The following is a 26,589-nucleotide window of genomic DNA, read 5'->3' as shown; positions in this document are numbered from 1 at the left end:
GCTGTGCAGCCTGCTGAAGAATTCCTGTCTGCAGGGGTGTCCCCAGGGCTCTGCCTGCCCTGCCGGGGTGTCACTTGTTGATGGATGTTCCTGTGGCCAAAGCCGTGACCAGAATATGTCGAGGTTGCCATGGCAGCAGGAAGAAGAAGGAAAAAAATGGAAAGAAAGCAAGGAATAGGTATGGGAGTAGTGAGCTTTAAAAATGAAGACAAACAAAAAGCCAGGAGCATCCCAATGCCAGCACTGACCTGGTGGAAGTGCCCAATCCCCCTGGGTCCCCCTGGGTCCTGATTGAGTGCCAGTTCCCAGGGCAGGTGGGCAGCAGCCCTTGAAGCCATCAAATCTCCAGTGGCATCCTGGGCAAAGTGGGTGAACAGTCATGGGAGAAGGAAGCCTAGAGCCTTTGTAATGCTCTTAGAGCCAGACAGGAGCAGCTCCAGGACATCCATGAGGCCATCAAAGGGGATTTGTTCCTAAATCTTCTTGTGTAAAACCCCATGCATGGCCAACACAGGACCCTCCGAAAGAGTAGCATCAGCCCATGCCAGTGAAGTTGCAGTGAGGACAGCTCAGCCCCCAGTGAATCAGTGTCTCAAGTGACGTCTCCCAGTAGATATTTTCTTTCCCAGTCCTCTCCCACACAGATCGACTGTTCATCTGTGCCAGCATCTGCTGCCGTGCCTGAGGTGGGTGGGTGGGTGCACATCTTCTTGCAGCAGGGCTGGTTCTGGATCCCCTACGTGCACATGGGGTGTAGGGCTGGATGGTGTTGCTTTGGAATCATAGAATATGCTGAATTGGAAGGGACCCATAAGGATCATTGAGTCCAACTTCTAAGAAGACCCCAAGACTCCTCAGGGCTCAAGAGACAAAAATTGGACTTTTCTGAAGTTAACCTTGGTGGCAGAAGAGCAGGATGTAGCTGTGGTATGTAGGGGAATCATAGAATCATAGAATGGCCTGGGTTGCAAAGGACCACAATGATCATCCAGTTTCAACCCCCTGCTGTGTGCAGGGTCCCCAACCACTAGAGAAGCACTGCTGGATACCTGTAGACATATATTTGTTTTCCAGATATGGGCCCAAACGAGGACAGATGTTGCCCTACCTGGGAGAATATGGATTTCTCTCCATGCCACGTTGTCCATTTCTTGAGATGGAAGACAGGACTTTGTCAACCTGATGTGTCTTAGTGAGGGTTGGTTCCAGGGCTGGGAACATACCTGGCTTGCTTCTCTCAACATCTCCTCAACACTTCCACCCCCTTGGTTCATCCAAATGTGTCACTGCATGGCAACAGGCATGGAACACCCACACCAGGGGCTGGGAGCAGCAGTTCCCTGCAGGCAGTGAGTGCAGGACCTGCACCTCTGATCCCATGTGGGGCTGCAGCCCACCCACCCCTACAGCCCAAAGTGGAGCACGGGGTCCCCTCGCTGCTGTCCTTCACTGTGGGACTTGTTGGCTCACTTAGCAGCACCCCAAGCCCACCCAGACCTCCCCCCAGGGCTCAGTGGGTCCTTCTGGCCCAGCTGTCTCGCTACCCCATCGACATGGGAGGCGATGCTATGGTGGGTGCTGACACTGGATGCCCTCTGTGAAGGCATCCACCCCTACACCAGGTTCCCCACGTTCCTTTCCAAGCTTTCCAATCTCCTTCCCAAGGCTCTGAAGTCCACGTGGTGCTGCTACCTGCACGGGAAGCCTTCCAGAAGCCTGGATTTCACCAAGCCCTGGGTGATGGTTACATAGAGATGATGGTCAATGGCACCAGTTCCATGTGGTCCGCGTGTGCATTAGCACATAACAGATCCGAGTGATGTGAGCAGCTCTGTTAAGCACTGGTTATCATGTCAGTGACACAAAGAACGCAGGGAAGCAGGCTGGCTACCTAAGTTATGCAAAGTGCCTTACCTGGAGACAATTTTCCCCTGCAATTACCTTCATGTTAAACACCGTTACATAATGATCACAGATTTCAGGTCAAAGACTCGGTACGTCACGAAAGCATGGTGTGTTTTGACATTTATGGGAATACTTCTTATTTTTAGTTAGTTTGGTTACCATGGCAGCGTGAAGAAGTCTGCACCAGACGCAGCTATACATTAGATTTTGGCCTCCCACTTGATACATCCAAAAACTTTTAAAGTGATTTTCCTCCAGCTCTGAGCCATAAGCCACCATGGGTGGAGCGAGGCTGGGAAGTGAAATAACCTGCATGCTGCTCTTTAATAATGATGTTCCTGAAGCCCTTCTCTGCATCGAACGTAGGCGCTCATTGGGATACGAAGTTTTATTTGCTTGGGTATCACAGCAAAGCTGACTGCACTGCAGAGGTTCGTAAAGGTGGAGGGGGTTTACGTGGTGATGTATGAGCTAAAAGCAAGCAAAAATTGTTGGAAGACAGGGATATCATAGAATGGCTTGAGTTGGAAGGGACCCTGAGGATCATCAAGTTCCTGCCAGATCTGCAGGACCGGAGAAAGCTTTGCCAGCAGGGATGTGAGCACGGAGCACAGGGAATGGGGGCTCCAATGGGTGCTCTGTGCAATGCAGAGGCAGCACTGTCTGCAGGGATGCCGCATCTCCAGCCCTGAAAGCTCCCAGCAGAGTCTTCAGCCAGCAGAGAGCGGGGAAGAAGACAGAGCCAGGCTGTGGGAGGAAGGACAGATTGCTCGGGTGGGATGAGTTCAGTGTTGCTGTTCTCTGAGATGAGTCACAGGTTGGGAAAGTGGGGCATTAATCTCAGGGGAGATGAGTAAGTGGGCAGCACAAAGGCAGCGGTCAAAGGAGCATCGCAAATTATCCCTGCAGCCCAGCTCTTCCTGTGTATTAGCAACAGCTAATGAAATCAGAAACCGTCCGATAAAACCCGAATTAAAATAGGATGGAAAGAAATGATGTCACCTCTGAAAGCACTCAGCAAATACAGGATGCTGATGTGCCACCAGCTTGGATGTCAGTCCGGCTGACTTATCTGCCAAAGTGTATGTCCAGCAAGTGGTGCTGGAGGTGATGGGGAGATGTTGTCACCATGCTCACTGCTAGCATCTCCAGTGCAAGCCCTGCCTGTTAATGGAAACGGCCATCAAACACCTGAAATGCTTACATGTTAATGGTCCTGTTGGTGTTTCTCAGGAGGCCGTGTGGCATCAGGTCCTGTAGCACCAGAAGGCCACCCAGACCCAGAGCTATTGCTCAGCAGCCAGAGAAGCTTTGTGTCATCGTTTTGGGAACACGGATGGGACAGATGCAGTCAGACGCTGCCTGTGATTCAAGCAGCTCCTGACTCAGAGCCACTGAAGTCAGCAGAAAGCCTTTACGTGATGCTGCTGGGCTCAAGAGTCAGCCCCAACCCCAAAACTGGTGAATTTCATGGGATCCCATGGATGCTGCTTGCCTAGAATACGTGACAAAGTTGTGATGGCACTCATGCCACCACCTATGCATGGGGGAACTCCTCAGGACCACCTGAGTTCAGTGGGCTCCAACACCTGCAGTAAGATGGCACCTTTCCTTGCAGACCATGAGCAGACAGGAGGTGTTTCCAACCTCCAGAGCTTCTACATTTCAGAAACAGAGCCACAGGGCCAGAGGTTTCACAGAATCACAGAATGGCCCGGGTTGGAAGGGACCCCAAGGATCACGAAGCTCCAACCCCCCTGTGCCATGCAGGGCCACCAACCTCCACATTTCACAGCAGCCCAGGCTGCCCAGGGCCCCATCCAACCTGGCCTTCAACACCTCCAGGGATGGACGGGGCATCACAGCCTCTCTGGCAGCTGTTCCAGCACCTCACCACTCTCACAGCACACAACTTCCCCCTGACATCCAACCTCCATCTGCCCTCCCTCAACTTCAAACCATTTTGCTTGTCCTGCTAGGGGACACCTTTCAGAAGTGGTGCATCTTGTGCTGGTAGTCCCTGTTTCAGTGCTGGGATTTCAGACCTGGGATGCTGTAGGACATCTCAGCAGGCATTTCTGCTGGAGGCCTCGTCATCAAGCTTGGGCTCCATGACCTGGAAAGGTGAAATGAGGATGGGATGTGGAACTAAAGGTCAGGTGTGCACACAGGGACAAATCAACCAGGATTTCTGCTGTCAGCCATGAGCTCATCTGCTCAGAGTGGCTGAGAGGAAGAGGACCAGGTTTTATTCATTGAGTACAGGATGAATTGTGGGCTGCCAATGTCTTAAAGGAATAAAAAAAGGCAACTCTCATCCAAGGACATTTCCACTGAGATGGTTCCAGTAGGCACAGGGAAACACGACACAGAGACCCCGTGCAGAGCTCACTTCTGTCCATGGGGCAGGAATGCCATGCATGGGTGGAAGTGTCCCTCTGGAATGAGGGGGCCCTGAGCCCACCCACTCTCATTCATCTCTTTGAGGTGTTACAGGAGAGCCATGAAGCCTGCAGAGCTCTCTGTCTCACCTCATTCCCCTCTGTTATTTCTTAGCTCCAGCACAGCTCAGAGCCTCACCAATCAACCCAAACTCACCCTCCTGGCTGCCCATTACCTGCACAAAATCCCACCCAGGACCGAGGAGCCCACACAGCAAAGGTGGGAGCTGCCAATTTACCACCTCAATGATCCGCTCTGGGAATCCACCCATGGGGGGGATTGAGGCGGGCTGCTTTCTGCCCCACAGATCAATGTGCTGCCATGATCCCGGCAGATTAATTGGCGACAGACAGCCTTCAGCATCACATCCTGCTGCTCCTCGCTCTGATCTTAGATGAGAAACCCATCGATTTCCCCAGCCCTGCCTTCCTCGTGTCCTACAGCCCGGCTGGAGGATGCGGTTGGGAGGAAGGCTGGGATGAAGGCTGGAGGGGATAAGGGAGCGCATCCCGACCCCCAACTGCTGCCATTTCCCGGTGGGTCTTGGAGCCACCGCACCGTCGTGGTTTTTTAGCAAGGCCCAGCATCCCGCCGCGCTCCCGGCGATATCTTCACGTTCGATCCCGATTTCTAATCGGCGGCTCCCGCAGACAAAGCGAATCCTCCCGCAGGCTGCCGGGGTGCAGAAGGGGAGCGGGCAAGCGACGGTGATAACATCACCGCCATCTTGGGGGCAACCCGCAGGGCTGGGCGGGGACGGAGGGCGGCCCGGGGGGCGGCGGGGCCGTTCTCTAGGGTAAAACCGGGACTGCGGCGGAGGCGGCCGGGCCGCCCCAGCGCCGACCCCGCAGCCCCGAGAACGGCCCCCCCCCGCGGCGCCAGCGGACGGACGGGAGGGGCAACCAATAGCGGCGCGCCGGCCGCCTCCCCGCTGTCAGCGGACCAATGAGAGGGCGCGGGGCGGGGAGGGGCGGGGCGAGGCGGGGCGGCGTGCGGGCGGCGGGCAGTCGGCTCCGGGACGCGGTGCGGTGCGGTGTGTGGTCGGGCAGTGCCGCGGCCGGTGCCGCGCGTCGCCTTTTCCCCTTATGGAAGAGATGGAAGAGGAGCTGAAATGCCCGGTGTGCGGCTCCTTCTACCGCGAGCCCATCATCCTGCCCTGCTCGCACAACCTGTGCCAGGCGTGCGCCCGCAACATCCTGGTGCAGACGCCGGATTCGGAATCCCCGCAGAGCCGCCGCGCGTCGGGCTCGGCCGTCTCCGACTACGACTACCTGGACCTGGATAAGATGAGCCTGTACAGCGAGGCGGACAGCGGCTACGGCTCCTACGGCGGCTTCGCCAGCGCTCCCACCACCCCGTGCCAGAAATCCCCCAACGGCGTGCGGGTTTTCCCTCCCGCCGCTCCGCCGCCCCCCGCCGCCTTGGCCCCTCCGCTTCCGCCGCCCCGCAACGCGTGCCTGACGTGCCCGCAGTGCCACCGCAGCCTGGTGCTGGACGAGCGCGGGCTGCGCGGCTTCCCCCGCAACCGGCTGCTGGAGGGCGTCATCGATCGCTACCAGCAGGGCCGGGCGGCGGCGCTGCGCTGCCAGCTGTGCGAGAAGGCGCCCAAAGAGGCGGCCGTCATGTGCGAGCAGTGCGACGTCTTCTACTGCGAGCCGTGCCGCCTGCGCTGCCATCCGCCCCGCGGCCCCCTGGCCAAACACCGCCTGGTGCCGCCCGCGCAGGGCCGCGTCGGCCGCCGTCTGAGCCCCCGCAAGATCTCCACGTGCACGGACCACGAGCTGGAGAACCACAGCATGTACTGCGTGCAGTGCAAGAGCCCCGTGTGCTACCAGTGCCTGGAGGAGGGCAAGCACTCCAGCCACGAGGTGAAGGCGCTGGGGGCCATGTGGAAGCTGCACAAGGTGAGGGGGCGCGGCGTGCGATCGCAGCGCGTTGGGTTGCGAGGGCTTTCGCGGCCCGCAGTCCCTCCCACCCCTGCCGAGGGCCGGGTGCCCCCCAGCTCGGGATGCCCACAGCGCATCCGTGGCCTCGGGCGCCTCCAGGGATGGGGCACCCACGGCTGTGAGCGGTGCCAGGGCCTCGCTGCGCTCGGAGTGAAGGATTTCCCCTTGGCATCTCAGGACGGGAGGTGATGCCTGATGTTGCACCAGGTTGGGTACAGCGGTGCTGCGGTGGCACGGCTGCCCAGGGAGCGCTGGGGTCACTGCGGTGTTCCAGAGCTGTGCACATGTGGCACTCAGTCCCGCTACGCCCTGTCCCTGGTGATGATGGGTTGGCAGTTAGACTTGATGATCCTAGAGGTCTTTTCCGACCTCGTGGTTCAAAATCTGCCCTTTTCTATGAATGGTTCACAACTAGAATCCTAGAATGGCCTGGGTTGCAAAAGACCACAGTGCTCATCCAGTTCCAACCCCCTGCTGTGTGCAGGTCACCAACCAGCAGCCCAGGCTGCCCAGAGCCACATCCAGCCTGGCCTTGAATGCCTGCAGGGATGGGGCATCCACAGCCTCCTTGGGCAGTCAGGGCAAAGCCAACCTGCAGCACACTGATGGTGAGAAAGGGCTGCCTGCCTCCTGCACACTGATTCATGGGGGGGAGGAGGAGGAGGAGGAGGGTGGCATCCCCTGAATGCTGATCAGCTCCAGAGTGCAGTCACTCCCACACAGGGCTCTGCTGGAGCTGGGGACAGAGCTGCCATGAGCACACAGCCCAGCCTGCACCAGCACTCACCTCCCCCTTTGTTAGGTGCAGATCCAGCAGAGGTGATGGGCATTGCTGTGTGCACTCAGCTGCTGCGGGGTCAGCCCTTGAGAGCCTGGTTAGCATGGCTTGTTCTGCAGGGAGCACCTACCACTTTGCCAATGCAGTACCTCACTGATGCTGCCAGGCATGGAGCTGCCGTGTTGCTGCTGCTGAGAGTTTCCATGCATCTACCTGAAAATCAGACTGCGAAGTCATGCCTGCCTTTCTGCGGGTAGTTGGTTTGGTTTTGGGATAGGACAGGGCCTGAATTCACTGCCGTTTCCCACTGCGTGTTTGTTAGGGGAGCAAAAAGAGTTCTGTTGGCATTAGATGTGACTTATTTATTTATTTGTTTATTTTAATTTGAAGGAATGATTTCACCTTCAGTGCTCAGGAGCGCTCCTTGAGATGCTGTGTAGTGAAACTGCCCAAGCTTTGGATGAATTTGGCTGCGTCCTGGGTTAGGGCTGTGCATCCGGAGCCAACAGCCTGTGTTTTGGGGAGCACGGCCCTTAGGCAGCAAGGCAAACCTTCAGGAGAGGTGGCTGCCCCTTTCTGCCCCACCTTCCTGCTGTTGTGAGTGCCTGTAACACACCTACAGACCATGAGAAGGGGCAGAGGTGTCAGCTGTTGCCTTCTCTCTTATATCACAGTGCTCTGTGCAAAGTAATCCTCAGTGCTCATCATTTGTGACCTGAGATGAATGTGATTCTCACTGGAGCCCAGGTTGACCTGAGCGTGGCTTGCTGGGCTGCTGCTCCATCAAGTGTGTCAATGCAGGGTTGCCAGGCCTTGTCAGTCACTGCTGAGTCAGCGGGTGGTCATAGCATCACTGCATGGCCTGGGTTGCACAGGAGCACAGTGCTCATCCAGCTCCAACCCCCTGCTGTGTGCAGGTCACCAACCAGCAGCCCAGGCTGCCCAGAGCCACATCCAGCCTGGCCTTGAATGCCTGCAGGGATGGGGCATCCACAGCCTCCTTGGGCAACCTGTGCCAGTGCCTCACCACCTGCAAATGGGGTGGAGACCAAAGGGCTTTTAGCACAGCTTTTTGGGAGCTGCGTTGCTTTTTGCTTCCCTCTGAAAACGAAGATGATCGTTTCAGAATAATCAGTGCTGAGACACAATGTCATACAAGGCAGGGAGCTCGGATTTCTAAGCTGGAAATCCTCTCTGTTCCTATCTTCCCTTCAGGACAGCTGTTGGGAAGAGGGGTAAATGTTCAGCGAAGCAAAGAAGGAAACAGGTTTAATCTGAAGTGTCTGAGTTTCATACACATGTTACAGCTGTTTGGGTTTTGCCCTGGGAAGATGTGGTGCTGCTAGTCATGTCAGAAGCAGAAGCACAAGATGGAGCTGGCTCATGTATTCCTCACACATCTGAGTTCCTCTTGTGCTTGCATGGTGAGGGCAGGCCTGACAGCTTGCTGATGGTGAGAGAGAAAACCCCAAAATGAGGGAGCTGTTGGGTTGGAAGGGATCTCACACCCCCTCAGCCCCAGAACTGTGCTCAGGTCGCTGATCCCTACAGCATCTCTGCACTCCTTGCAGCAGAGGCCAGCCCTGCTGGCTGTAGTTGCATGCTGTTGAATTCGGCTGTGATGATGGTTAGCAGCTAATTAGCAGCTGTGTTACCTAGCCCCCAGCCCATGCACTGATGCAGCCAGGCTTAGAGGTGCAGGGGAGCTCTGTGGATGCTAAGCGTGATTGCTTTGTACATGTGGGACAAACCAGAGGCTGGGAAACACTGCATTGCCCGTTAGCTCCTGCCTGGGGAACAGTGGGCAGCAACAAGGAGGCAGTGTTATTCATCAGCCTGCCTGGTGCTCGTGGGAAACCCCAAGGGATTGCTACAGACAAAGGTCTGTTTGCATTTGCAAAAGGAAATATTTGCTGCTGAGATAGAAGCAGTGAGAATCCTTTATCTTTTACTATTGTGCTTTCCCAAGCCTTGCTCTGCTGTCCTGGATTCCCACTGCCTTCACTCTGTCTGCAGCACATCCATCCTCCTTTGGCCATGCCATGCAGCTGCCTGCTGCTTTGTTCTCCTGTGGCCTGGAGCTGGGGGCGATGGCAGCTGCTCTGAAGTCAGAGGATAGCCAGCAATGTCACTGAGGTCAGTGGGTGTGCACAGCTTGTCCGTCACACAACCACAGAACCACAGAACGGCCCGGGCTGGAAGGGACCTCAAGGATCACGAAGCTCCAACCCCCCTGTGCCATGCAGGGCCACCAACCTCCACATTTCATAGCAGCCCAGGCTGCCCAGGGCCCCATCCAACCTGGCCTTCAACACCTCCAGGGATGGACGGGGCATCACAGCCTCTCTGGCAGCTGTTCCAGCACCTCACTGCTCTCACAGTAATGAACTTTCCCCCTGATATCCATAAGTCCCAGTCCCAGATCTGGGAGTGATGCTGCCTTCTCACGTGAGCATTTATTTAGAAAACAGCTTTCAGTCAAGCAGCCCTTCCTGCTGTGCTTAACCTCAGTTAACGGAGGAACAAGCATCCAAGAATATCCCATTAATCAAAGGCAATGTGGTACAGCAAGTTCTACAAGGCATTCTTGGAGCCAGCGCCGTGCTTGGTGCCAGGAGACGCCCGCTTAGGTATTTGCAAGGAAAATGGGCTCTGGGCCATCTTGGAGCAGGGGTAAATCTCTTGTAGCTTTGTCAGTTCCACTGGGAAGCCCTGAAAATGAGGCTGTGGATGCCCCATCCCTGCAGGCATTCAAGGCCAGGCTGGATGTGGCTCTGGGCAGCCTGGGCTGCTGGTTGGTGACCTGCACACAGCAGGGGTTGGAACTGGATGAGCACTGTGCTCCTTTGCAACCCAGGCCGTTCTGTGATTCTATGAAATGCTCCAGGACTTGAGAGGACAGTGCTGTGCTGCGCTGTCTGTGCCTGGGCGTCCCAAAGACATCTCAGCACGTGGCTGGGGTCAGTCCTTCTCCCATGGGCTGGTTCTTGTCCCTCTCTTCTGGAAAGAGCAGGAGAGAGGCAGAATGGCACCCAGGAGTCTCCTGTCAGCACAGCCCCAGCCTGAAAGACCTCTGAATTAGCAATGGGAGCAAACGCTGAACCTGGTGGTAACGTGGCTTACAGGGACTTGAGCATGGGTCCCTCCGTGGCTCAGGCAGTGCTCTTTAGGAGGCTGTTTGACTCCTTTCCTTATGCTCTCGGGAGGAATATCCTCTTTCCTCCAGCTCTGAAGGGAGTTCAAGGAGCTCTGCCTGCAGCTGTCCCCAAAACCTCACTTGAACCCTGTTTGTGGTTGACCCGGAGGTGCAGGCGGGTCGTGTGGCCCATCTGCTGTGAGAAGCAGTGCAGGTGGGTTTTGCTTTGAAACAACCTCCTTTCTGCAGAATGCTTAGCATCCTCCAGTCCTGCAGGGGCTTCTTGCTGCTTGGGTTCTCTCCAGTTAATGGCATGAGACTCCCTGCTGCAGAGAGCAGGTAGGTTATAGCTGCAGAGCTATCATTAAGTGCTGGGAGCTTCCCTGGCCTGGGCAGCCCACAATGGGAGATGAGAGCACCCACACGTGATGTGCAGATGAGAAACATGCTGGCAGTGGGTAAAGGGCCCTTTGTGCTGCCCAGGGGCACAGCAGCCACACGTGCACCCCCAGCACTCGGTTATAGGGGCAGCTCACCCCTGCCTGCCTGCTCCTCTGAGCAGGGCTTTGAATGAGAGCTCTTGGGCATTGCACTGCTTTATTGGCTTTGCAAAGCTGAGGTATTTTTGGAGGGGTTGTTTGTTACACCACAAAATGCATTCCTGCTGTTTCAGCCCATCCCTGGGCATGCAGGTGCCTTTCCAGGGTGGAAATGCCACCGTGGTTCTGCTGTGTTTGCAGCTAGTGCTTTCCGCTGCTGCTTGGCTGGGAGCCTTGCAAGCAAGGGTGGGAAGGAAGGACAGGCCTGGGTAGCTTTGCTAATGAGCTGCTTTCCCCTTGTGTATTCAGAGCTAGTTGTAAGTCTAAATAAAAACACGATTCAGTCAAAATCTCCCAGCATCAAATCTGCAGCCCTAAGGAATAGGCCCTGGTGTAACTTTACCCCGTTGCCTTGCAATCTGAACAAGCTCCAGCTGATGTTCTGGAGTTATCTGGGATGCTCACACTGTCCTCTGCTCCTCCCAAGGTGCGATGTGCAGCCACAGTGCTGGAGCTGGGACAGACCTGAGGTAGTTCCCTGCCCACACGGGGCACAGCAGGGACATCCAGGCTGCTAATTAAGAGTCAGGGCTGACGAGCTCCAGCAGATCACTGGGTTAATCCCACTAAACAAGATCTATTCATCCATCACTGCAGGGTGGGTGCCTTCTCCTCACCCCATATAACCAGCCCACGTTGGTCAGGCTGCAGGCAGCCCCTGCTGGCACTCTGTGCTGAGTTTGCTCTCTGCACCCAGCAGCTCCTCTGCCATTCTCTCCAGTGTTTGCTTGCATCACCGCAGAGCTGGAGTGGAGCTCCTGATGTGCTGTGCGTTGCTGCTGTGAGCTGCCTGCCTTCATGCTCATAAAGATCAGCAAAGCACCTGTCTGTTTCCCCAGGATCCTCACGCTCTGAGAGTGTTGGGAAAGATTTCTTTTCCCCTTACATCAAAACAGTGACTGAGAAAGAGCCCTTCACCCAAATCGGGTGAGTGCTGCTCTTCTGCTCTGGAAAACAAGAGGCTTCTCTGCCTGTAAAACCCATTGCACCAGGTCTCCCAAAGCTCTTTGACATACATGTTTTCTTTTAAAGAAGTATTGAATCTATCGCTTCTTGGCCTTTTGTGGTGTGAAATGGCTCTTGTGGAAAGTTGGAATACTGCAAAGCATGGTCTGAGTTTGGAAATGCCACCTGCTATCCTGAGCCTGGCTCTGTAACATCTTCTGTGCTTTAAAGCCATCTCTCATTGCCTCCTTCCCCTCCTCCTGTATTTAAAGAAGGTGAATTTATGTGAAGGCACCAACGCTGACTCCAAACCCCTTTGGCTGTCTTTTCTTTAAGGTCTTGGGGTCACTCCTTTCTTTCCCCTAGGAAGGCGGTTACTGGAGCAAATGTGAATGATTCCCCCCTCCTTTCCCTTGGTATTTCCTGAATTCTTCACTTCATAAATAATCATAAATGATTCAGTGAGCCCATTAGCTGCTTTCCTCGTGGCACAGAGATGTATTGCCTGGCTCCAGCGAATGGAGATCCTTCAGTGCTGAGCACCGGGTCCCCTTTCCTCCTTTCTCTCTGACAGGTTCCTTATCACTTCCTAATTAGCCGAACATCCTTTCCTATTAAAGAATAATGTTTTCAAGGCATTCCTTAGCCCTGCTCTTGGTGAAATTCTGACTTATTCTTCCTCCTGTTTTATTAATGGCTCTGGGATCTTCTCATAACCCATCCAGTTTGTGTGGTTAGCCTTCCCAGTACCCACCCCTCCCCATGCCCTTCCTACTCATGTTGTCTTTGAGTGTTTTTATCATCCATACTGCTCTCCTTCTGCTTTATTTGCACTCAAAATCTTAGTGGGGCTCTCAAGAGGCTGCTTGAAATGCATCTTCCAAGTACAGGGGGATGGACTTGCTGGAGAGCCCTTCTTGGATTGCATCAGGAGAACTGGGAGCTGCAGTCCTTGGATGCTTCACACCTGTGTGCCTGTTGAACTCATACCTTTCCACCCCAACCTGTGCCTCTACTGTGGGCCTGTCACATCTTAGGGCTGACAAATGCCCTCAGGCACATCCCAGCTGGGGGTAAGGAGCAGGGACTCCTGGTTGTGCTTAGGCTGGACACGAGATTCTTCCCCACAAGTCCTATTCCCTCCTTATCCTGAAGCCTTGGTGATCCAGGCTGCTTTTTGGCTACGTGCAGCTGCACACATCACCTGGTTCCTATCCCAAATAGGAGTCATCCCAAATCCAGCCCCTCCAACATGGGACGCTCCCTGGCATGGAGGCTGGGGCTGCTGTGCAAGGTGAGGTCTGAGCTTGCTCGCTGTGCTCTGAGTGCTACCCAAGCACCTGCTGCAGCAATGAGCATTGCCATCCCCCTGCTCTGGTGTCCATGGTGATGGGAATATCTCTACAGTGATGCTTCAAGGAAATAGGGAACCCTGCTCCTTGGACCTACCTGTTTGTCTGTCTTGTGTCTGCCCTTGGTTTTCTCCAGGAAGGACAATGTGCAGCCCAAGGGTTGACAGTGGCCTCGCTGTCCCATGGAGCAGTGAGCAGCCATGTCCCTACGTGGACACCCCAATGGGCAGCAAGGTGGGAGCATCACCACTCGGGGACATTCACAGAGGGCAAAGCTGCAGCCCCCAGGGCAGGGAGAGCTCCTCACCTCTCCCTGTGCCGCCTGCAGAAGGCTCCTGGCACAGAGCAAGGCAGCTGGTCTGGGGGAGCAGCGTGCTGTGCTGCTGCAGAGGGAAGGGGTGAAGCAGAAAGGCCAGTCGATCTGCATGCATCTTTGACTTCATCCCCCCCCCCAGCTCCTGCTGCTGTGTGATATCAGCAATCTTATTAAAAGCAGAAAATCAGTAATAATTAGCTCGTGTTCTGTTGCCAGTGAAACTGCAACTGCCAGTAAGGCAGCAATGTCCTGGCCTTGATGCTGCCTGAGCTGAGCAGCAGAGAGAAGGGGTTTGCTGCATCCTTCAGGAACAGGTGGGGTTTGGGTGGGAGAGGAGATACCTGTGGTTGCTTTAGCTTAGCTGGGGAAGGCAGACTAGCGCTGAGGCACGTTAGCTCATCTTCAGATGAAGGATTCATGAGGGAGTGGCAGCAGATGGCTTGTCTGTGAGGGCACGGCGCAGCCCTGCTTTGCGGAGATGCTCGGGGGATGTGAGTTGTCCCCATCGCAGGGAGGGCCTGTGTGCTGGGAGCCAAAGGGAATGAGATGCCATCTCCCATCTGTGCCTATGAAAACCTCCCTTCAGCAAAGTGTGTGAGCGCTTGCTGATGTTGGTCAGCAGCCAAAGAGGCACAGGGCTGTGAAATGAGGATCTGCTGATAAAGGCAGGATCTCTCAAAGCCGGGCTGCCTGGCTCTGCTCAGCTCGGTGGGCTCTTACCTTGGGGCAAAGCCACATGGGGACCATCCTGGGTAGCATGGTGGGTTCGTTCAGCTCACTGCATCACTGTCCACCGTTGTGGGACACAGCAGCCACCATCAGCAGGGTGGTGACGAGTGGCTGCTCTTCTCATTTGCATTTCTAGGCAATTAAATGTCAAAGCAAAGTCAAGATGTTGGCTAGCTGTCAAGCCTATTTATGGCCATACTGGGCTGCAGCACACAGATGGGTGTTGGAGGCTGTAGGACAAGACACAAGGATGGTCAGTGCTCATAGTGCAGAGGGATGAATGATCCCATGGGGCTTGCAACCTGCTTTCTCAGATGCCCCTGCATTTGGGTTAGGAGAGGGAAAATTCATCGTCGGGGCGGTTAATCAGGTTTAAATTTAACTCCAACCAAAGTAATCAGATTTAAAGACTTAATGCAGTAATGGGATGGCAGAGCTTAAGTGCGAGTAACCATGGAGGCAGCTGAGGGAGGCGATAATTGGATTGAAGGCAAACGGGGCATCATTTTAAGGTGGAAAGCATCAGGGCTGCAGCGTGCACCTTGCTGGGTGTAGGTGGTGCCCATAGGGCTGCTTGCTGCATAGAGGCACCAGGGGGAAAGGAAGGATGGCACTGGCCAGGTGGGAGCCTTATTCCCACCCTTGGGCCTGCTGTACCGTGGGAAGGGGTCCCTGAGGCTTGGAGGCTCATTCAGAGCAAAGGGAAAATGCCACAAGGAGCAGTGACCTGAGGAGGGATCATGTGCTGCAGACATTAGCTGCTGAGCAGACCTCCCAGGAAATGCAGTGTCTGGCTTTATTAACTGCCTCGCTCTCTAATTAAGGCTGTGCAATGAGTTTATTACTCTTTAAAACAATAGTGAGGCTCTTGCAGTGGCTGCCTGAGAGGCGGAGGATCTTCCCTGATGAGCTGCTTCCTTCTGACCTGCAGAGCCCTCCAGCAGGTGAGCTCTGCTGCCCTGATTCCATGCACCCCTCAGCCTCAGCTTCCCTCCCGGGTGCTCGTTCAGAGGTGGTGCTGTGTTGGTGGGGCTCTGAAGGAGGGCAGCATCCCCATGTACCTCCCTGTCTGGGCAGCAGCAAGTCGATGTCCTGCAGTTTCCCATCAGCACAGACTGATGTCAGTCCAGGGGAGGCCTCTTCCAGCAGGGCTCAGTGCAGCCACAGGGTGACCAAGCATCATGGAGCTGCATCCAGGCTAATTAGCCTGAGCACTGGGCGTGCTAACGAGGACACCAAGCTGCGCTGCCTGGGTGTCTGCCCTGCTCTCACCTGGAGATGTGCAGTACCACCGCTTGGTGCCCCAAGCAGAACCCAGTGCACTGACCCCCTCCTCTGCCATTTTCTTGGCACGAGGGCACACTGAGCTCTCTGCTGGGTCCCTGCCCAACTCCTCTCTTGATTCCGGCCCCCAGCTCAGCTCGTTCCATCTCCCTGCTCCTGTGCTAGCAGCAGCCGCAGCCAAATGCAGAGAAGCCATGCAGAAACTGTTCCCAGCAGGAGTGTCCCTGTGCAGGTGAGGAGGGAATGACAAAAGTGTGCCGACATCCCCAGGAGGAGCAGTGCACAAGCATCACAGCCCACCACCAGGCTGCTCTCTGCCACGCAGCAAAGGGCATCCGACCTTCCTTTGTGTGTGAATGCAGCAAGAGATGTGCAAGATGGAGCCTCTCCAGATTCTTCAGAGCGCAGTGTGCAAGCAGTGGTGTGGTGTGGCTGCTCTGTGCTGTGCAGGGGAGGGGAGGGAGCCTGGAGAAGTCATTGATCAGCTGCAGGTTGTCCTCAGCCTCTCACCAGCCTCATTCATCTCTGGAAGCATTAGCAGCACTGACACAGCAAATGAGCCCAGTGCTTCCAGGGGGGCTGGAAATGCCACCAGCCTCACAAGAGCAGCTGTAGATGAGAGTGCTGGGCCACAAGTGGCTGGAATCAGCCATCATTATGGCTGCCTTGCTCAAGACAAGATATGCCTTGGCTCCCCATTACAGGAGCTGTGTGTTGCTGCTGCTCTGGGAGGCACCAGCTTGCACCAGGATCTGGCCAGAGCGTCCCTGCTTCCTCCTGTCTGCCTCATGCAAACCAGACGGAGCTGCCCGTACTTCCTCCCCATCAGCCTGCTCTGCAGTGCCCAATATTTGGCCTTTTTTAGCTTTTCACCCCGCTTCTCCTTGGGATTTCTCAGGGATGTGCAGTAGGTTTCGCTGATGAAAAGCAAAGGTGATTTGTTTTCGAGTGTTAATGAAGCAAGACAGGGATTAATTGGCAATATCAAAGGGCTGTTGATAATATCTCAGCACTCATTTCTTCTGCATAAAAATCAAAGCAGGGACTGCATCCTGTATCAAAGCAGGGGCTGCACCTTCACCACATCACTTGGGCTGCTCACAGACCTCCTCTGATTCCCATTGGGAAGCACAGGGTTCAGATGGGGACTCCCAGCAGGAACGGGGTGCTGTGCTGTTCTGCTGCAGGCCCAGGTTACTCATCACTGGTTTTGGCACAATGTTTAGGCGCATTAAAATCCACGCAAAGAGCATAATTGCTGTTTTTACCCGGAGTGTCTGACTTCCAGCAGAGTGCCCAGCGCTGGCTGACGTGCAATTCCAGGGGCTGGCAACCAAGAGGCAGCAGGTGGTTTTCAAAACATGAGAAACCTGCTTTCAGAGAGGCTCCTGGCCCCGGGGCTGAGCGGAACACTGACCCCAGTCCCTTCCATGGGCGGACTCTGGGCAGCAGCTGCAGTGAGTCACTGTGCTAGCATGGATGGGCTGCAGGCAGTGCCAGCATCACCAAGGTCTAAGTGGAAAATGCAAGAGACTCGGTGTTCCTCGTGGTGAGGCAGAGCAGTGCGTCTGCTCCACAGAGCAGGGCACCCTGGAGCCGTACAGGAGGCAGTGAAAGGGCTTCAGCGAGGTCATTGTGCTTGCAAAGAATATATTCCCTGTCTTATTTCCAGGCTGGAGCTTTTGAATCCCTTCTGCCTGCTGAGGAAATACACTGCCCCAGTGTCTGCCTGAACAAAGCCAGCGGCTGGGGCCATCTGTGCACACAGTGATGCTCCGGGCTTTGGCTCCTGGCTGCTGCTTGCAGTCAGCTGAGTGTAGGTGGGCCAAACAGAGCAGGTATGGGCTGGCAGGGGGATAAGAAACAGCTCTGCGAGCTGATAAGGCATCGAAGTCCAGTCTGCCAGAATTGATTTCTGCTCTGCACTACAGCACCCAGAGCTGCTTTGCCGTTCTTTTATCAACAAATAATTGGCTTTATCCAAACCTTAGCAGCTGGCAGGCAGCAGCCTGGCTTTGGGGCTTGCCACGGGGCTGCTGAGCATTAACATTCACATCTCATCCTCCTCTGCATCCCCCCATAACTGCAAAGAAGGAGGCGGGGGGTTGCTTCTTGCCTGCATTTTGCACCCAGGAGCTTTGCTCACAAAGCCAGCTCTGTGTGCTGGGTCAGACACACAGCAGTGGGGGCTGCACCCTTGGCCCTGCTTCCTCACCAGGGTCAGGATGCCGTGGCTGGAGCAGAAAGCCAATTAGCAGCTGTTTAGCTTCATCAACTTTCTGAGCGAATGCAAGTTTTAATTAAACATCCCATTTTAATTAGTCAGGCATCACGTACAGTAAGCTTGCCACAGGATTCGAAGGCTGTAGGTCCTGTGCCTTAATTAAAAGGATGAAGCACATGACTTCAGCTCCAGCATCTGTGGCAGCTCCTCATCCTTTCGGGGGTATGAGCAGAACACTGGGAGCAGATCTCTTCTTGCCTTGGCTCACTGTGCTGCTCTTCTAGCTCCCTCACCCCTCTGTGAGTGCCCCACTGCCCATACTGAGTCACACATGATGTGTGACAGCTCGTGTCCCAGCAGAGGATGTGCCAATGGAGGCTGTGTTAAGGCTGTGGGAGATGGGAAGGTGATCCAAGACAGCCAGCATGGCTTCACCATGGGCAGATCCTGCGTGCTCATCCCTGATTTCCGACAGGAGGGAGTCAAAGCCCAACAGAAATCCCTTTGTCAGCCAAGCCTGGGAAGGGGGGCTATTAGTGAGCACAGAAAAGGGATGGATTCTCTCCTAAGTGCTCCAGGGACAGAGATTTAAATGCTTAACTCCCATTAATGCTAATGTGAATTATGGAGGTCTCCTCTTGCTGCTTTGAAACGAGAGCATCAGGAAAGCAGGCCAGCTATGTGGGAGAACAAATTCACTTGTTCTTAAGACCGTGCTGAATGGGATGTTTCTTCGTTTGAAACTCATTCATTCTCCCACTGATGCTGGTTGTGGTGGGATGCTGCTCTGGTCACAGGGGACACCAGGAGATGTTGGGGGTTGGATATAGGGAGAAAATTGCTCTCCAAAGAGCAGTGCTGCAGTGGCACAGCTGCCCAGCTGTGGTGGGGTCACCATGCCTGGAGGTGTTCCAGAGCTGTGGGGATGTGGCACTGATGGACGTGGGCAGTGGCAGGGTGGAGTGGGCTGGGATGGGACTTGGGGATCTTGGAGGTTAAATCAGGTTTTCCAGCCTGATTCTATGAGTGTTGCAGTGCACACTGGAGCACACACTGGGTCTCCATCACCTTTCGTGTTCTGCTGAGGCACAGCAGTCCCAGAGCAGGCTTCCCAGCCCTGAGAAACCACAAGAATCCCCAGAGCTTTTCCCTGTCAGTCTGTTTCCATGCAGAGATGCACAAGCACCACCTGCCCACACCTTGCTGCAAGCCTTCATCACCTCGTCCTCATCCTGCCCCCTGCTCACACCCATGCAAGCTGCTGCCTTCTTTTCTTAGGGCCAACCTGCGACTGCCTCGTGTGCCTGGTGATCCAACCCATCTCTGGAGCTTGGCTTTGCTCCAAGGGCAGTGGCCTTTCAGGAAGGCACCTGTAGGATTGACGGCCCCCACTCAGACATTTAATTTCTCCCCGACTTAGAATAACACAGAACCAGAAGGGCTTAGTTTTTTTCTGTCCCCCACAGCTATGAATCATGTTGTCACTGTGCTCACAGTGCTGCCCTTAATGAATACATTCAGGCATGCCTGCAAGTCCCCGTGCACATTCCCACACGCGCTCCGTTGTCATCTAGCATTAATTAACAATGTTTAATGGGCTAACTGCTCCGTGTCCCCAGCTGGGTGACTCTTGCCACGAGCAGCAGGGATGCAATGGGATTAAGAGCACAGTGGAAACACTTCCCTGTTAGGCATCTTCCTAAATCTGAGAGTGTTGATGATGGCTACCCCTCCTCTTCCCTTCCTTCTCCCAGGGCAACAGGACATCTCCTGCCCCAGGAAGGCAGTGCAGGGACCCCAGTCCATCCCCACCACACTCATGTCAGCTCCTGCAGCGAGTCTGGGACATGGAAATGATGCTACTTCTTCTTCCCCCTGCAGAGCCAGCTGTCCCAGGCCTTGAATGGGTTGTCAGACAGAGCCAAGGAGGCAAAAGAGTTCCTGGTGCAGCTCCGCAACATGGTGCAGCAAATCCAGGTACGGTGCTCAGCCCTTGCTGGGGGGATGAGCTGCTCTCTGGGATCTTCCACCCCATCTCCTCAGCTTGCTTTAGGGGGATCCTCTCTGAAGGGGCCCCCAGTCAGCAGCTATCTCTTTTCATATGATCCTTCCCAAAACTGCTCCTCCCGAAGCTGAGTGATGCGGTGAGCAGACCTCACTCTGCCACAGGCAAATCCAAGGATGCTCACTGCTGCTCTCTTTGCCACGAGCCAGGGCTGTACATATGCTAACAGCGTGGATTTGTGTGCTGCCGTGGCTGTACACATCAAGATAACCCTAGTAGACCCCAGGAGGAAAGTCATGCTGTGATGCTTTGCTCTGCTCTGACCCACAGGAGAACAGCGTGGAGTTCGAAGCCTGCCTGGTGGCCCAATGTGACGCCCTCATCGATGCCCTCAACAGAAGGAAAGCCCAGCTGCTGTCCCGAGTCAACAAGGAGCATGAACATAAGCTGAAGGTGAGCCCCAGGCTCAGAGGGCTTCCTGCAGGGCTGCCACCAGAGCGGGGTGAGATGCGCTGCTGTTTGTTGGGCTTGCTGCAAAGCTGCTTCTCACATGCTCAGCTTGCTCTGATGGGTCCTGAGCAGAGTGCTGCTGCCTCTACTGCATTACTTCCCACTGCATTACTCTGTTGCTGCACCAATTAGAAGTGATTGGGTTGTTAGAGCCCTCTGTACAGTATCCGGAGGCTGTTAGGTGACCTTGTTTGTGTCCCACGTTGCTTCTGAGCTCCTGGTCTGATCCTGCAGGATGCAGTGCTGTGAGTTCTGCTGGTTTCAGCAGGAGCTGCAAAGAGCTGCGGCACCTGGGGCTGCAAGATGCCACTTTTGTCATCAGGCGGGAGCAGGAATCACTCTGTGTTCTGTTCTGCTTGATGAGCACCTCAGGGTGATTGTTTCACCCAGCAGTGAAACATTGGCACAGAGGGAGCTGAGCTGCACATCTCAGTGTGAGCATCGAGGTCAGCTGAAAACAGGCTGAGCTCTGCACACACCTCCTTTAGGCTCTCCCTCTCAAGCATTTCCATCATGTTCACTGTCCTACACTCTCTCCTCGCTGCTGCTTCTCCCCAGCCTCCCTCCAAAGCCCCCAGCAGGTTGGGCATTAGACTCTGATCCACAATTAAAACCCATGGGTCCAAAATAGGTCCATCCAAGCCTGGGAGTTGGACAATAGCAGCTTTGTGGGGCTGAACCCTGCATCAGGGCTTGCTGTCCAACAACAGAGCACAGCCCAAATAGGCAGTGCCACGTTGCTGGCCTGTAGATACAGAGAGGACCCCTGCGCCTGCGGGCTCTCTTTCACTCTTGCCCTTCAGGGCATGGTTAATTAAAGCATAAAACATTTTCTTGGCTCAGCACAAACTACAGAAGCCTTTCATATTTTGGCCAGGGGAAGAAATCTGCTTCCCACGGCTTGCTCATCCCATATTGCCTGTCCCCAACACATTCATCCTGCCTCATCCACGCTTGTTACCGACTGGCCTTTGTCATTAGGCAGAAGCAGCCACACTGTGAGTGCACTTCCAGCCCCTGGGCTTCAGGCTGGGCTCTTAAATCAGCCCTCAAGTCTCCCTGCTTGGAGTACTGAGTTTAGCAGCCCCCTGAGCTGTGTGGGAAGGGATGCTGTGTGGCAGGAAGGGCTCCATGGAGTCAGCAGCATCATGGTGGCTGCTATTTAAAACCCAGAAGCTGCTCCCTTCTGCTTTGCAACCTGTGCAGCGCTGGTCAGACTTTTAGCCTGAAATTATTAATTTTGCCTTCTAATTCCTGTGAATTAGGAGTGAACAAGAGCTGCTGCTGTGACCCACCTGAGGGCAGCTGAGTCCTGCTCTGTGAGATGTAACCTCAGTGGCTGAGACGTACAGTCCAGCTCAATGCATGTCCTGACGCAGGGACAGAGAGGGTCTTGCCTGTGTTCATACATGGAGGTGTAGGCCTGCTGGGCATCTCCCTGCTTTTCTCCCTGCTCAAACAGGGTCCCCTCCCAAGTCACACCCCACAGCCCTGTCCCCACCATGCTCTGTGACCCAGGGGATGAGGCTGCCTGGATCATCACTGCCTGGAGCAGCTTTTCCTTTGCCCCTCCAAGGAGCCCCCAGACAAAGACAGCACCTGCAGCCCCCAGCTGGGCAAGCATTGTGCCTGGAGCAGCTGCACCTCCCCGGTGTCACCAAGGCTGCAAAGGCTGGCACTGCCTGCAGGGGACGATGACAAAGCCTGCAGCTTTTGCTTGGAGGCTCTGTGGGGCTGAAAGCATTGCAAAGGGAACAGACATCCCTGCAGGGTGTTAGAAAAGACAGCATGCAGGGTGCCTGGTGGTGCATGGAGGGGCTGCCTCCGAGTGCCCCCATGCTGTGTGCTCAGCCCATGGCTTTCTGTACGTTCTGCTGTACTGCTGGTCCCATGGGATGCCCGCAGTTGGGGTCAGTTCAGCTTCAGGACTGACCTACTTTAGCTTGACACACATTTCATGGAGACAGGCACCAGGCCAGGACTGCCCATGGGCCAACACTGATTGTGCCAAGGAATGAACTTGGAAGGGACATCTCCCTGCTTTTCCCAAACCTCCCCTAAACTTAGATTCATAGTAAGAGCCAGGCTTTAAAAAATAGGATCTGGAGGAGCAGTGGGGCCAGTTTTTAAACTCCATACCCAGGGCAGACCTTGTGTGTTCTGCTTCTCATGGATGGCTTTGGTTTCCAAAGGACTGATGTGTTCCCAAAGGAAGATGTCCTATGGCACAAGCACTGAGTATGGGACATGCATTCCTACAGGGTTGTCCCAGGTAGAAATAAGACACCTTTTGGAGCTTCAGCCCGTATCACTGGACATGTTGGCATCTCCAGAGATGAAGTGCTGCTCTGTGACCCTTCGTATGGCATGGCAGCCCCCAGCAGGGCTCATCCAGCCAAGGTTCGCATGAGGCTGCATGCCTTGAAAAGCAGAAATCCAGCCAAGGGCTAAAAAGAGGAGGGAAGACGAGGAAGACAGGTAGAGCTGAGTGCAGATGCCTTCTAGGAGCTATATTAAAATGTAAATTATAGTTAATGTCATCTTGCAGGAGAGAAAAGCTCTGGAAATAAATTTCCTATTTTAAGGTAGTAAGGAGCTGCTGTGAGCACGCAGCAAACGTCCTTTCTGCAGGCTGCAATTAGTAACCGGGTTCTGGCTGTTGCCTCCATTGACGTGCAATGGGAAAAAAAGTGACAAAAGCAACCAGAAGGGAAATGTGTGGAGCTGCCCCAAGCTCCTTGCCAGCTGAGCTGGTGCTCTGTGTCCCACAGGCCTTTTCCCAGAAGATGCCACCATTCAGTGCTTTCAGCAGAGCTTTGCAAACCATCCATTCTATGCTAACGCCAAGGCAGTTGGTGCTGCTGGCTGTCTGGTGAGCACTGCAAGCCTTCAGAGTCCTCCTAAAGCTGCATGGCTGCTTGCCTTGTTCCCTTGTACAAGTCAGAGGAGCTTCCAGTTTTTCCTTTTGGCTCTTAACATAAACCCCCATTATTTTGGTGTAATGAGGAGCTGAGATACCCCACCAAGTGGGAATGCCACAGGACAGCAGCAGAGGAGAACCACTGCAATTAATCTGCTGTTTCATGCTCTAGTTCTCCAGCTGAATAGGTTCTCAATCCCTGAGCAGAATCACAGAGCTCCAGAAGGGCAGGAATGCTGCTGAGGGGCAGCCCTGGTGGGATGGATGTTCTGAAGCTGCTGGGACTCAATGCACAGTGCAGCCAGAGCTGATTGTGCCCTATGGCAAGGAGCCTGGGCTGGGTTGTGAGCCTGATGGTGACCTCTCAGCCTGTCCCTAAGCATCCTCTCTCCAGTCAGCAGCGCTGTGAGCTTCGCTGGGATGGGAGCAGCGGGTGTTTGGCTCATTCCCTGCAAGCACAGACCGCCCTGCTGCTCCTGGTTGGGACCAGACCTCTGTTAGGGACCAGACATCAGGAATCAGCCTTGCTTGGATGGGAGGAGCCTGCTGGGGCTGACTGTGCAGCCAGGGAGCATCGCTCCCCAGCCTCGGTCCTTGCTGGGTGACCGCTGCTTGTCGGCAGCACACGTCGGGCTGCTGCTGACAGATGGCCATTCTGCTGGTAATGCTTCAAAAGCATCCTTTGGGGCAAGGAGAGGGCTGCAAATTCATTATGCTGGCCCAACCCGATGGAGATTTAAGCTGCAAAGAAGATAAGAAGATTGTTTTCCCAGTCCCATCTTTGGATTGGTTATCTGTGCCGGGGACGTGCTGGGGATACACAGCATGTCTTGCAGCTGGGAAACGCGGCGTCCAACCCTCTTGGTCAGGAAAATCCTCCAATACCCTGCGCTTTTTGGGATGGAGGACGAGGTGGGAGCTCCCCCTGCTGTCTCTGCAGCTCGGCACACGGTATGTGATGCTGATGCTGCTGCTAACGATGCTGACGCGGCCCCAGCAAACAGCAAATCCCCCCCCAAACCGAGAGCCAGCATTTCCCACTGCCTCACAGAAACAGATACATTGCCCCAAGCTGCAGAGCCGTTGATTCGTTTCTTCCTGCTAGGTGATTAAGCAGAGGTGATTAAATTATAATTAAGCAACACGTGATCTGATCGATTGCCCTGCAGGAGCTGTTGCCCCCCTCTGCAGCCCAGGTTTGCTGGCTGCAGGAGGCTGGCACGTGCCCAGGTTCACCTCCATCCCTTTGCATAGCTCGCAGAGGAAGCACTCAGCACGGCTTATTTTATTGCTATCACTGTGCTGAAGATGGGGCTGTGATGTGTTCATTCCTCCTGGAGATACCAGACTGCCAGGTATCGCTCCTGGCTCCAGCACAGCAGCCCAGCTGCACTGAGGATGGGAGGGCAGATGGAGGATGGAGTCAGTGAGCTGTCCTGTCTGCTCCCTGGAGGCTTTGTCCCCCTTGCACATCCATGTGCCAACACTGCTCTCCTCGTGTCATTGCAGGTGGTGAGAGACCAGATTTCTCACTGCACGGTGAAGCTGCGGCAGACCACGGGGCTGATGGAGTACTGCCTGGAGGTCATCAAGGAGAACGACCCCAGTGGCTTCCTGCAGGTCAGGGCTCAGCTCCCAGGAGCAGTGGGAAGGCATTGCGCAGCCAGAGCCCTGGGGTGCAGCACAGTCAGAGGAGATGCAGTGAGGGTGGTGTCTCCAGCTTTGCCAGCCCTAAAAGCAAGGGCCAGACCCTCATCGTAGAGCCATAGAATGGCCTGGGTTGCACAGGAGCACAGTGCTCATCCAGCTCCAAGCCCCTGCTGTGTGCAGGTCACCAACCAGCAGCCCAGGCTGCCCAGAGCCACATCCAGCCTGGCCTTGAATGCCTGCAGGGATGGGGCATCCACAGCCTCCTTGGGCAACCTGTGCCAGTGCCTCACCACCCTCTGGCTGAAAAACTTCCTCCTCATATCCAACCTAAACCTCCCTTGTCTCACTTTAAAACCATTCCCCTTGTCCTATCACCATCCACCCTCACAAACAGCCATTGTCCTGTTTATCCACTCCCTTCAAATACTGGAAGGCCACCATGAGGTCTCCCCAGAGCTCTCCCAGAGTTGGGTGGAGGGGAATCCAGTGAGGGCAGTCATAGGGCCGTGCACCTGGGCAGGAATGACCACCAAAACTCCAGCAGTCGGGGCCAGAGGTGGCAGCCTGGAAGGCACAGGGAAGGGGAACAGTGGGGTGGGGATGAGACTCAGCATGCCCAGGTTGCCCTCGTTAGCTGAGGCTGCTCCCTGCCACCAGATCTCCGATGCTCTCATCAGAAGAGTGCACTTAACAGAGGACCAGTGGGGAAAAGGGACGCTCACACCCCGCATGACCACGGACTTTGACCTGAACCTTGACAACGGCCCCCTCCTGCAGTCCATCCATCAGCTCGACTTCGTGCAGATGAAAGGTAAGGTTATTCCTCTGCTGTGCTGGCTGCTTCTGTGCGACTCAGCACAGGTGAGGGGCAGCAGAGAAGAGGTTCCCATCCCTACCAACAAACAGAGTTTGGAAGGTCGGGGCTCAGCCTGGCTTCACCAGGCCTCTGGGTCAAAGTTGCTTCTGTTTCTCAATGGTAAAATGCAGATAATGGCTGTCCCCTCACTCCCCATTGCAAGTTTTAGGGCTCTTTTTGGGAGCAGAGGACAGTCCTGTGACAGCTGTGTCCCACTGCAGCACCTGCAGACAGGGCAGGACTGGGGCCAGCTTTGCACCGTGCAGGTGCACATGTGCAGTGTGATGAGACCTTCCAAGAGAGGGCCTTTGCTACTCATTTAAGACAGCCAGCTCCTGTTTTCCATCTGGGTGGTCCTGGCAGCAGTGGCAGCACTCCTTTAGTCCCCAGGTGTTGGGATCGCTGTGGGTCAAACACCACAGGAGATCTTTGGCTCAGCTCCACGCAGTGAGATGGATGAAATTCTGCTTTTAAGCATGAGTAGAAGCTATTTTTCTCAAGGGGCATCCCTCAATTGCTGCTGGCACTGCCAGCATGGCTGCTGCTGCCATGGCTGTACCAGGAGGCCTCGCTGCACTCTGCTGCAGGTCCAGCCCAAGGCATGGAGGAGTCACAGCAGGACGTGGTGAATGGGGAACCTTTGCTGTTGAGTCCATCTTCTCTCCCAAACATCTGTGGCCTCTCCACGTCTTGTCTGGGTTCTCCACCTCTTCTCTCCCACTGTCCCCAATCAATTTTGAGGGAAGAGCATGGAGTATGAGTGGTTCAGATTTGGGAAGGCTCTGCGTGGGACACCGTGGGAGGACCCTGAGCCTTTTTTTGGCAGATTGAGAGCCATCATTCCCTGAAATAGCATCACTGGGCAATGCTCATCTCTTCTATGCAGAGTCCTTCAATTCGTGCCATATCCTCTCATGTAAAGAGAAATCCAATCTATTCTGCAAAGCCCGGCAGTTGCTGGTATTTATGGCTCTGGCATCACTTTTGCAGAG

At 54.9% G+C, this 26,589-nt stretch overlaps 1 protein-coding gene across 7 annotated transcripts in view; it reads left to right on the top strand.

The window, feature by feature from the left end:
- The first annotated feature begins 5,367 nt into the window (after positions 1-5,367).
- The window catches only part of TRIM9 (tripartite motif containing 9), a 32,801-nt gene continuing 11,579 nt past the window's right edge, over positions 5,368-26,589 (top strand). For all 7 annotated transcript variants that reach the window (XM_042892249.1, XM_042891882.1, XM_042892184.1 and 4 more), the window contains exons 1-5: positions 5,368-6,251; positions 19,538-19,633; positions 19,992-20,114; positions 24,601-24,711; positions 25,399-25,552. In XM_042892249.1, coding sequence (XP_042748183.1) covers positions 5,433-6,251; positions 19,538-19,633; positions 19,992-20,114; positions 24,601-24,711; positions 25,399-25,552 — 1,303 coding nt within the window. In that variant the 5' untranslated portion in view covers positions 5,368-5,432. The remainder of the gene's footprint in view (positions 6,252-19,537; positions 19,634-19,991; positions 20,115-24,600; positions 24,712-25,398; positions 25,553-26,589) is intronic.

This window comes from Lagopus leucura, unplaced genomic scaffold, assembly GCF_019238085.1.
Source record: "Lagopus leucura isolate 7727_CA_CO unplaced genomic scaffold, USGS_WTPT01 Super-Scaffold_1, whole genome shotgun sequence".
Taxonomy (NCBI): Eukaryota; Metazoa; Chordata; class Aves; order Galliformes; family Phasianidae; genus Lagopus; species Lagopus leucura.
This window is presented reverse-complemented; position numbering and strand designations above follow the sequence as displayed.